Below are 12,326 nucleotides of genomic sequence, written 5' to 3'. Positions count from 1 at the left end.
GTGTCCTGATAACGAGGTTTCCCACAAAATTTGCATATATTCCGTGTCTCATCCGCTCTCTAGTAGATCATGCAGTTGTCAATACATACATCTATCACTTCATACGGTAGTTGAAGACCTGCAACAAGTTTCTGAACCTCGTAGTATGAACCCGGTGCAAGGTTATCCTCAGGTAGAATACCTTTGACAAAATCAGTAATCGCATCCATACATTCTTCAGCCAAATTATAGTCTGTCTTAATACCCATTAATCTAGTTGCAGATGATAAGACTGAATGACCATCTCTACAATTTTGATACAAAGGTTGTTTTCCTGCATCCAACATGTCAAAAAATCTCCTAGACTCGGGGTTTGGTTCTTCCCCTCTATAATGATCATGTACCATCTGCTCAGTACCTACACCATAATCTATATCTGTTCTAGATTCTTCTAACCTAATATCAGGCTGAGGTTCACTAACAGGCTGAGGTTCGCTAGTACTACCATATTCATAACCAGTTTCCCCATGAAGGTACCAAACTTTATAATTACGTGAAAACCCTTTCATATACAAATGAGTCCAAACATCAAATTCTTTTATAACCTTATTATTATTGCAAGAAGAGCAGGGACATCTTAACATACCACTTTTTGCATCCGGTTGCTGTTGAACAAGCCTCATGAATTCTCCAATCCCTTGAACGTATTCTTCCGTAAGCAAATTGGTGTTCGGATCCAAATGAGGTTTATCCATCCACGAACGATAATAAACTTCTGAAGACATGATTTTCACGGAATTGTTATGACTAAAGAGAATGAAGAGAGAATGAAGTGTGAATGAGTTGAATGAGGAGGGGTTGTATTTATAGGAAATTGCTTACGGACCTCCGACGACTTTCCGACGAAATTCCGACGGATGTAAAGCAGTCCGTCGGAATTCCGTCGGTATTGTCCAATCTCAAACGGCTATACAACGGTCATATATATTTGTCGGCAACGGTCACATAGTTCGTCGGAATTCCGTCGGTATTTTCCGACGGAATTCCGACGAACCATGTGACCGTTGCCGACAAATACATATGACCGTTGTATAGCCGTTTGGGATTGGACAATTCCGACGGAATTCCGACGGACTTCTTTATATCCGTCGGAATTTCGTCGGAAAGTCGTCGGAGGTCCGTAAGCAATTTCCTATAAATATAACCCCTCTTCATTCAACTCATTCACACTTCATTCTCTCTTCATTCTCTTTAGTCATAACAATTCCGTGAAAATCATGTCTTCAGAAGTTTATTATCGTTCGTGGATGGATAAACCTCATTTGGATCCGAACACCAATTTGCTTACGGAAGAATACGTTCAAGGGATTGGAGAATTCATGAGGCTTGTTCAACAGCAGCCGGATGCAAAAAGTGGTATGTTAAGATGTCCCTGCTCTTCTTGCAATAATAATAAGGTTATAAAAGAATTTGATGTTTGGACTCATTTGTATATGAAAGGGTTTTCACGTAATTATAAAGTTTGGTACCTTCATGGAGAAACTGGTTATGAATATGATAGTACAAAACTTTATAATTACGTGAAAACCCTTTCATATACAAATGAGTCCAAACATCAAATTCTTTTATAACCTTATTATTATTGCAAGAAGAGCAGGGACATCTTAACATACCACTTTTTGCATCCGGTTGCTGTTGAACAAGCCTCATGAATTCTCCAATCCCTTGAACGTATTCTTCCGTAAGCAAATTGGTGTTCGGATCCAAATGAGGTTTATCCATCCACGAACGATAATAAACTTCTGAAGACATGATTTTCACGGAATTGTTATGACTAAAGAGAATGAAGAGAGAATGAAGTGTGAATTAGTTGAATGAGGAGGGGTTGTATTTATAGGAAATTGCTTACGGACCTCCGACGACTTTCCGACGAAATTCCGACGGATGTAAAGCAGTCCGTCGGAATTCCGTCGGTATTGTCCAATCTCACATGGTTCGTCGGAAATTCGTCGGAAAATACCGACGGAATTCCGACGACTTTACTGTTAATCGGAATGTCGTCGGAAATTCGTCGGAATATACCGACGAACTTCCGACGACTACAACGGTTATATTTTTTATCGGAATGTCGTCGAAAAGTCGTCGGAATATTCCGACGACCCTTGTTTCGTCGGAATTCCGTCGGAAATGGCCGACGGAATTCCGACGACTTCATTTTTTTGGATTTGGTCGGTAATCCGTCACAAATCCGTCACAAATGTCCGACGACATTGGTGTCCGTCGGAACCTCCGTCGGAATTCGGCGTGTTTTCTTGTAGTGATGTGCCCACTTTAAACTTAACGCAACCGTCGATCTTGATGTTTAAAAGCACCATCCCGGCGTTTATGTCTTCGTTCAGTGCTGGAGTCAGGTAAGGTTCCACTGACACGGCAGTACCAGTCAGAACCGGCGACCACACCGTTACCTCCAGATGTCCTTGATACGTTTCCGGCAATAGATGCGCCAAAGTCACCTAATTAATCAATAGGACAAGTAAAAGGTGAATAAAATTATCAAAACATTTGTTAAGAAAATGATTCTTAAATATTGTTTAGACAATACATTAAGATGTGTAATGTTTTGCGGTATAAACGTTAAAATATTACTGGTCCATACACATTGCACAAACCAATAGGTCAATGGATAAACACATTCACACAAACAATTGCATTAAAACGCAAAACGATACCTGCTGGTTGCGGTACGAGGCATAGATGTCTAGGCGGTCGTACAATATTCCGATCTTGTCGTTCGGGTTGTGAGAAGAGACTGTGACTTGGAGATTTGAAGTTAGCAGATTTGGCTGTGAGATGTTGAACTCGTAAATGGTAACGTCTTGTAGGACAAAATCCATTTTGTGTGGGTGAAGTATGGCCCATACCAAGAAAACTACAACCGCAACCGTAACGACCAGGCCTATACATCCGTATACTATGCGTCTTGTCGCCGCGTCCACATATTTGCTGTAGTCGATCTCGCACTTTTTCTCCTTCTCCGCCATTGTAGCGTTTGGGTGCGTTCAGTGAAATGAGAGATATTTATTATTATGTGAAATGGGAGCAATGTGTGTTTTCGTTTGAATTCGGTTCTGATGTAAATATTAACAAATTAAGAAACAGATGATCTGATGTACCATATGAGATATATGTTTTGACATAATTAAATTGTTCTGGTTGGCAATATTTATAACTAAATGATCGAATTGTCCTATTTACATTCATTAGATCGCGCGCATAACAATATCTATAATTCCTCTTTTGAATTGCAGCCATAAAAAGGAGATTTTTAAGGTTTATTACTTTTTATGTTTATTTAAAATACTTTGATATAAAATTTACTATCACATTTTTTCTTAATTATTTATCTCAATAAACGATCTGTAGAATATTTTTGAAGATTTATGGAAGATTTAGATACCTATTAACTTATTGATGGCGTAAAATGTGAATGTTGATTGATTCACTATCAACAGGTGATTACATGTATTTTATAAATAAAAAAAAAAAGATTACATGTATTTCTAGGATTAAGTTGGGGATATTAGGTAGTAAAATATCCTAGGATAACACTAAATTTTTTTTTATCACAAATATAGACTCTAAGGATCAAAATGACCCAAATGTTTCATTAAATAGGTAAATATACATTTACCCTTAGGGTTAACTAATCCAAACTTTAGGGTTTAGAGTTAAGGAGTAGAGATTTGGAATTGAGGTTTAAAATTTTATAAAATAAAAAATAAATATTAAAAATTTTAAAAATAGTTTCAAAAAGTATTTTCGAATTACAAAAAGAAAATTTGAAAAAAAAAAAATTGCGAAAAAAAATAAAAAAATTCGAATTTGAAAACATATAATCTAACACTATAATTTTTTATTTTTTTATATATCTAGGGTATTAAGATCATTTTACCTATTAAATAAAATATTGTGGTCTTTTTTTTTTTCGCGTTCTATTTCTGTGAACAAAATTTATCGAGGAGAATTGTCCTATTAGGTATCAGATAATTTATTGAAAGTCCTTTAGCTTAGTTATCGGCCCATATATGAATGAATAGCTATGTTTCCGGGCCATACTTTAAACTGAAAGGCCCAAAGTTTCCATCAGGAAGGAAAATTGAAAAGGCGTTCGTCCGCCGCCACTGAAGTATTCGATGATGTAAGCACAAAGGAAGCTCCAAAGTGAGATTCTTCAGAGGTATCCGTATCTGAATGTCACTAAACACGTCAATCACAAATCCCTTTTCCTCTCTGACAATCTTTCTACTCTCTTTGTATATATATATATATATACTGAATCTTTAATTCCATTTCCAAGAACAAGAAAGAAGAAGATCATTCGAAAATACAAAACCTTCATTGTTTAGATTTTAATTGGAGCCTGAACCGCTAAAATGGCAGGGATAGTATCTACCTCTAAACAAGGAAAGAGGGTGGTGGTGATCGGCGGCGGAGTCGCCGGCTCCCTCGCCGCAAAACTGCTTCAGGCCGATGCTGACGTCACCCTCATAGACCCGTAAGCTTTTTTTTTTGCACTATCTTAATATTAGATCATCATCACTCGCTCATAATATTGTTGAAAAAACATGATCGAATCAGGAAGGAGTACTTTGAGATCACATGGGCGAGCTTGAGATCCATGGTGGAGCCTTCCTTTGCTGAAAGAACAGTTATCAACCACAAGAACTACTTCAAGAAAGGCCGTGTCGTTACTTCTCCGGCGATCAACATCACGGAGAGTGACGTAATGACTAAAGACGGAGCTGTGATTGGATATGATTACTTAGTGATCGCTACAGGTCACAACGACTTGTTTCCCAAAACCAGACAAGAGAAGCTCTCACAATACCAAGCGGGTAATGATCCAAAACCCTAATGCTTCTAAGAAACGTAAGACACAAGCTAGGTTTTGTTTTTATCAGGTTTTTACAGCTAGTCTTGTTTTTGGTTGCAGAATATGAGAAGATCGTATCTTCTCAATCAGTTCTGATTGTCGGTGGAGGACCGTCAGGCGTGGAGCTAGCTGCAGAGATAGCAGTTGACTTTCCGGAGAAGAAAGTGACGTTGGTGCACAAAGGACCAAGGTTACTCGAGTTTGTCGGAGAAAAGGCTGCTGACAAAGCGTTTGACTGGTTAGAATCAAAGAAAGTGGAAGTGATACTGAACCAGTCCGTGGATTTGAGTTCAGCTTCAGACGGAAACAAAACATATCGTACTTCAGGAGGAGAAACTATACACGCAGATTGTCATTTCCTCTGTGTCGGGAAGCCTCTGGCTTCTCAGTGGCTGAGTGGAACTGTTTTGAAAGATAGCTTGGATGGTAAAGGAAGGGTCATGGTCGATGAGCATTTGCGGGTTAAGGATCGAAAGAATGTATTCGCCATTGGAGATATCACTAATATTCCGGTAAGTGCATCATATCATGAAGACATAGTTAGTATCTTGTTTTGATTATTATGACTTTTGTAATGATAGGAGATGAAGCAAGGATATATAGCGGAGAGTCACGCTAATGTGGCTGTGAAGAACATTAAAGTGATGATGTCTGGCGGGAAAAAGAAGAGGTTGTCGACGTACAAGCCAGGGTCAGAGATTGCTATTGTCTCTTTAGGAAGGAGAGACTCGGTGGCTCAGTTTCCGTTTGTGACAGTGGTTGGTTGCCTCCCTGGTTTGATCAAGTCCAAGGATTTATTTGTGGGGAAAACGAGGAAGGCAAGAGGGCTAAGTCCTAAACTTTTACAAGGTTGAGTTCTCTAGTGTGTCTCAGAGGTTTCATCTTGAGAGAGATAGAGATGCTTTTGTGCACATATGTAATCATGGTTGTGTTTGTTTATGTCTGTGTGTTGATCTCATTGTCTTAGTGTGGAGTGAGTGTTGGTTTGCTTATGTTATTTGTGTGTATCTTGAGGTACTGTATAATAATGAATTTATTTTGAGCTCCATTAGTGGTGTCAATCGGGCTGGTCTGGATCCGGTCCTAAAAGGCTATAGAGTTTTTGGTATTTTTGAAAATTTTTAAAAGATAAATTAAAATTAAATTCGTTAAATTTAAAACCAAAATTAATTTAATTCTAAATTTAAATAATGATCCATATATGTCTATAAAATCCAAAACGAAAATAAATATCTTACCTAATAAACCAAATAAACAGTTATAGCGAATATAATAAAACAAAATCTTTTCAACTCTAAGCAATAGAAACTAGGGAAAACTGTTTTTTAGAGAAAAAAAATAGTAACTATGTCCTTTTAGACTAATCTATATTTTGTGTCATATTTTCCTATAATACCCTTTAATATTTATGAAAATAATTTTAATAAATAGTTTTACAAACAAAAAAAATTTGGAAAAATAGTAACATTTGTTAAAATACCTATATGAACTTAATGGTATATTTTCCAGTTATAAAAAAGTTAAAATTATAAATTTCAGATTATGTTCTAAAAAAAGTAGAGATGACATTCTACGAAGTAGAAAACGAAATCTACTTTTTTCATTGAATCTACAATGTTTAGAATACGTGATCTACGTAAATAGGAGTATTCTACAAATATGTAGAATACACATTCCACCCTTAACCTACCATTCTAAAATTCTTAGAAATCAAAATCTACACATTAATCTAATTCTAAAACATGTAGAAACTGACTTCTACAGATTTACTATAAATCTAAAACATGTAGAAATCAAATTCTAAACATTACTATAATTCTAAAAAACTGTAGAAACTGATTTATACATATTAGTTGTATTCTACAGATAAGAAATCAGTTCCTAAAAATATGGAAACAAAATATTTGAGAATATTCACTTTTATATTTTTTTAAAAATCGATTTAAAAAAAAAACGAAAAAGGAACAAAAAAAAAGTGACAAATCGATTTGAGAATATTCACTTTCATCCCAGAGAAAAATATCCTATTTTTAGAAATTAAAATTCAAAGGGGTGCTATTGTTGTTGTCGATGGAACATTCTTGAAGAGGCGTGTCCTATTTTTAGAAATTCAAATTCCTGTTTTTGGAAATTCAAATATTTGAGAATATTTGAGAATATTCACTTTCATCCCAGAGAAATCGAGTTTAAAGAGTTGAAATCATGCTTGGTCGGTTCAAATCAAGTGGGAATCAATCCGGATATAATCATACAAAACCAAAAAATTGATTTGGGATTCTTTCCTCGGCACGGGATCGATCGATCTTTTCTTGCAGATCGGTCGATCTGTGTAAATCGACCTTCGGCGATCGAGTGAAATGGACCAGGTCGATCAGTATATATTTCGCGTTTTTTTTATTCGGAATAATGATCGGGATCGATCGATCCACTATAACTTGTAAAGTGGAATCGATCGATCCCCCTTGTCGAACTCAATATATATCTTTTTAAAAAAATTACAATTTTAAGGGCATTACTGCCATTTTGGAAAAAAATAGTCTAATAGGATATAAAGTAGTATAAATTAGTCTAAAGGGACATAGTTACCATTTTTTTACTATAAAAAAACAGATTTCCCTAGAAACTATAGGATCAAGATGTTCTTCATTAACTTCCACATGTTTGTCGTCATCGAAAGTTACATATAAAATATAAAAATATTTAATTTTGACATATATATATACATATATCAATATAAATATTTTTTTAAAAATATATAGATTGCAAAACATAGATCCTTCTTACTAAGAACGTGTCCAATCAGTACTTTAACATGTCTTGGTAGGAAATAAGTTCTATTTGTTTAATACATGAGCAAGAATGATAAAATGAGATTTTGATGTCACTATAGTTATTGGAATTCTATATTTGTCTAAGATATTAGCACTAGTTCTATATTTGTCTAAGACATGAGCACCTTTGTTAAATAATTAAATAAATTAAAATATAAGTTTCGGGTTTTCAGACCGATCCTTGTCCAAACGGGTTTAATCCCAAAACAGTTAAAGCCCAAATAGACTAAGTCCAAAATGCCCAATATCTTTGGACTCCTATAATTTAATCTAAGCCTGACTATTTATAGGGTTAAGAGGGTTCGAGCGGCGAAATGCAAACTTTTACTCTAATCGACATGTCTAAGCTCCAGCTTTCTTGTACTGGCGATTTCGAATTTTCTTTCCTTACAAAAACTAAACCGGGAATAATATCCATATGAAACTATTATAATTTTGAACTGAAATTAACTATTCACCAAACCCATGGATTATTGGTTCATGGATTTTAAAATCCAAGCAAATTAGTGATATTTAATTTGTAATTGCAATTCAGTATTTTCACGCATACATTTATAGATTCAATTTTTCTACAAAATGTAATAAGTTTTTTAAAAATTATGTGTTAAGATCTTGTAACATATAGCCACCAGGGAAAAATGGATTTTCTGTAATAGTCTTTTCTTCTTTGTTCTCTAGTATTATGGTTTTATTCTGGATATTTTCCCTAAGTTTCCGGATAAATTTTTATTTTCCGCCGGCAATTGTAATAGGAGATATATCTCTGTTTTTTGTTGCTATGGTTATCGCAGATTGTTCGACAGTCTCTAGAGTAAACTTTTCAGAAGAGATCTCTTCTGAAACAACTTTAATCAAAGAAAAAAATCTATCTTTATCTGGAAAACTTTTATTGTGTAGGCAACTGCAGCCCATTGTGATGTGGAAAAGCATTTCGATTGTTAAAAAACGCGAAACAAGATCATCCTGATATCAATGTATTGTTATTATCCAACCAATTTTAGTGCGGACTTCATCATTGTTTTTTTTTGTAATCGTATTTGACATATCATATTTTATGTGTGTTAGATTGTTTTTCAAAAGCTTGTTTTGGTTTTCTCGACGCGATATATTATATCAATTGTTATGTTATTATCTTTGATAGATAATATTGAATAAAATAATTTGTAGACGAAAAAAAGATTATCTTGTAACATATTCAAGTGGTGCTGTAAGATTCGACCTGCTCCTCTCACTTTTTCTTATTCTGCTATATTCTAATTATTCATATCAAATTATTTTTTACCGTAGAACAAAATATCACTTAGTCGCTCCGGATACTATTGTAAAGGGTAACCTATGAGGACAACCTAAGTTGTTATCGGTTAAAGGCCTGATGCAGAGGAGCATATATATCTTTGGTTGTGCCTGTTTATGAATTGATTTGTTTCGTGGTCCAACGACCATGGTAGCTTACACAAGCGTCCTGGTTGCGAGAATATTGCATTTTGAGGTGCCTTAAATCTTAATGTACCAGTAAAATCTAAGCATTGTGTTTGACTAAGAATCAAGTATATCATGCAAAGACGAAACACATTCGAATAAGGTTTCACAAAAAAGGGAGTTAGCAGCTTCTGGAGAAGTCTTGTTGGAGAATGTGCACACGTCGGAAATTGCAGTTGACATGTTGACCAAGCCTGTCGCAACGGAGAAATTCAAGCATTGTTTGGATTTACTCCATGTTGTCCAATGATAATAAGTAAAGGAGGTTCCGTGAAAAGATAGGCGGGATAATGAGTTTTGTAGAAATTTTTCGTCAAGGTGGAGTTTGTTGTATCTCGAAGTGTCTTAAATCTCTGTGCACCAGTAAAAACCCAACATTTGTATGGTATGCCTTATCGGTTTAGGAAAATTTATTTTTTCTAAATAAGTATATATTTCTATAGGAAAAAGGAAATGAGGTTTTGAGGCTTCTATAAATACGGGTCTAAAAATTTATAAATTTATTCATTTACGTAATAATAAGAAATCTTAAACATGTATTTGTCTCAATATGTTTTCTTGCTCTGTTTTGTTTTTTTCGAGTTAACTCACGCTTGTTCGCACATAGAGCATTCACCATCGTAAATCAGTTTAAGAGAGATATTCAATGGACGTAATCACGTCTAATTAAATGATATGAGAGACAAGACACAAGACACGGCTCAACTATTATAAAAATGAAATAAATAGAAAAGAAGAAGAAAAGGTGAAGAACAGCTCTTCGTGGGGAGACTTTCGTGAGAGTAAGAAACTCATTTAGTTGTTGTCTGCTTTCTATTGGTCTAAATTTTAATTTATTTTTTAAATAATTAAATAAATAAGATGAGAGTTTTTGTGGATCTCTCAACACTGATGATGTGCTAAGAACATGTTTATTGGTAAAACCCTTAAGTGGTTCTTAAATGGACCTTAGTAAATTTTTAACTATTAAAATTAAGATAAAAAATTTTGTTAAGAGACACTTAATAATATTGGTTTATTGGTAGTTTCTTAATAAAAGTTTTTAACAATAAAAATCATTGATCAAATTCTCAAATGTTTGATTCAAAAGTTTCATCAATTGAACCATCCAAATTGTGATGAGAAGAGGAAGCCATGCAAGATTTGTTTTAGATTCTTGTTTATAAAATATAAATTGTTTCAGATATGGAAACAGAAGGGAGAGAACATGAGATGAAACATGAAAGATAGAGAGGATGGAGAGAAAACGTGAGATGAAAGATAGAGAGGATGAGTGTGTTTGTGATTTATCCTTGTGAAGTATATAACAAGTGACACATATAAAGATGAGTGTGTTTCAGATATATAACAACAACAACAAATACATGACCTCGTGACACAAGACTACAACAACAGCAACATTTCTCGTGAATACATACAGACACAAGACTACAACACCTGACCTCTATCTCCTGAATACAAGACAGACACATGACTACAAGACTACAACAACATCAAGACTACAAGACAACAACAACAGCTCTCGTGACCTCTCCAACAGCAGCACAATGGTGAATACAAGACAGACACAATACTACAATACTCTCTCACCTTATCGAAACACACACCTTTCACAAAGCTCCACTCTCGTGACCTCTCCAACCGCAGCACAATGGTCCACTCTCTGATGAATACAATACCTGCATTACAAGATCAGAAACAGTATGTCATGAACAAGATCAATTTATACAAACTTTGAACCTTTTTAAACAAACTTTGAACATTTTATACAAACTTTGAAACAAAGTACATTTTAAACAAACATTTTAGCATAACAGGAACAAGATCGACCCAGAACAAAAAGCTAAACAAAAAGTTTCAGCCTTTCTTGATCGAACATGATGTTACACAAATACAAAACAGCACAAACAAGCAGCTCTTACCTTGCCTCTCGTTGTACACGGTCCTATACAGTGAGTAAAACTGCAGTTTCTTGAGAATAAGAATCCTTTGAACATCACATAAGCAGTGCACGCTTGCTCACCGGACCTTATAACAACAACAACACAACATAGATTCATCATTTTGATTTCTCAATCAAGAAACCAAAAAAAAAAATTGAAATTTCAATTCTGGATTGAAAATTTTGCATCAGGAACATCAAATCGTTGATTCGCACATCGTATTACTATAGATCTAGAGAAGAGATACGAGCTTACCTGTTGTTTGACCAAAGAGAAGCTTGAAACAGAGAGGAGATGATAGTGGAGAAGACGATGGAGGAGACATTGAATCGCCTTTCGCAGTAGAGAAAGAAAAAAAGAATTCACGGTCGAGACGACACTGTTCCTCTCCCCCAGTAGTAATGCGACACGTGGCGGCTAAGACCCGTGTCTTCGCGCTCCTAAATAAGGGACGTCTCCTGCTTTAATCACATTTTTTCTTTTATTTTAACTAGGATGTGGACCCCCCCCGCGAGATCGCGGGAGGAAAATAAATGTTAAGTTTTCAATATTATTTTAAAATGATTATACATCAAATGTTTAAAATAAATTAAAATTATTTTTTTATTGATATAACTTAAAAAACTAAAGATAAAAAATAATATTCTAAATACCGTATTATAAAAAATATTGAAAATACTAATTCTAAAATGACGCAACGCTTCAAAAGTATTAGGTTTAATAATCAATATTACTTTTAAATATTATTTTAGAAATGATTATATATTAAATGTTTTAAAATGATAATATATAAATTTTTGTTAATATATATATATATATATATATATATATAATAGTTAAAAATTAAAAAGATTGAAGATGAAAAATGAGATTATACGAATTTGATTTTAGATAAAATATATTAACTAATGTCAAAGTGGCAATTGGTGTGATTTCTTTGGTCAAACAATTGTTGTATATAAATGATTTATTAAAGTGATGCCATTGGTGTATATATAAATATACTAAAATACTAATGTCAAAGTGATGCCTTTTTTTAAAGATATTAATATACTAATGTCAAAGTGACGCCATTGGTGTATATTATATATTTAATATATACAAAAATGTTACTTTTATTGCATTTGACACTCTATGTCCACCTGCTGGTAAAACATTGCA

General features: G+C 34.3%; 2 protein-coding genes and 1 long non-coding RNA gene across 3 annotated transcripts in view; 1 reads left to right on the top strand and 2 right to left on the bottom strand.

Annotated features, from left to right (window-relative positions):
• LOC106323294 (protein YLS9) overlaps positions 1-3,020 on the bottom strand; it is a 4,177-nt gene extending 1,157 nt beyond the window's left edge. Inside the window, exons 1-2 of the mRNA XM_013761442.1 lie at positions 2,709-3,020; positions 2,306-2,492 (exon numbers count right to left, since the gene is read on the bottom strand). Of these exons, the coding sequence (XP_013616896.1) occupies positions 2,306-2,492; positions 2,709-3,020 (499 nt within the window). The remainder of the gene's footprint in view (positions 1-2,305; positions 2,493-2,708) is intronic.
• A 1,291-nt stretch (positions 3,021-4,311) lies between these two features.
• On the top strand, positions 4,312-5,960 carry LOC106325019 (apoptosis-inducing factor 2-like; the record flags this gene model as incomplete). Its single annotated transcript, XM_013763038.1, is given in 4 exon segments — positions 4,312-4,534; positions 4,618-4,874; positions 4,973-5,424; positions 5,494-5,960. Coding segments are annotated over 4 exon segments (1,104 nt in total). The 3' UTR covers positions 5,767-5,960.
• Positions 5,961-10,533: 4,573 nt separating this feature from the next.
• LOC106325520 lies at positions 10,534-11,526 on the bottom strand. The gene is made up of 3 exons (XR_001266925.1): positions 11,421-11,526; positions 11,145-11,250; positions 10,534-10,901 (listed from the first exon to the last, which is right to left on the bottom strand). It is a non-coding gene; the product is annotated as an uncharacterized LOC106325520 (long non-coding RNA).
• Between the last annotated feature and the right edge of the window lie 800 nt (positions 11,527-12,326).

Source organism: Brassica oleracea, chromosome C2 (genome assembly GCF_000695525.1).
Source record: "Brassica oleracea var. oleracea cultivar TO1000 chromosome C2, BOL, whole genome shotgun sequence".
Lineage (NCBI taxonomy): Eukaryota > Viridiplantae > Streptophyta > Magnoliopsida > Brassicales > Brassicaceae > Brassica > Brassica oleracea.
The sequence above is the reverse complement of the archived record's forward strand: the minus strand, read 5'-3'. Positions and strand labels throughout refer to the sequence as shown.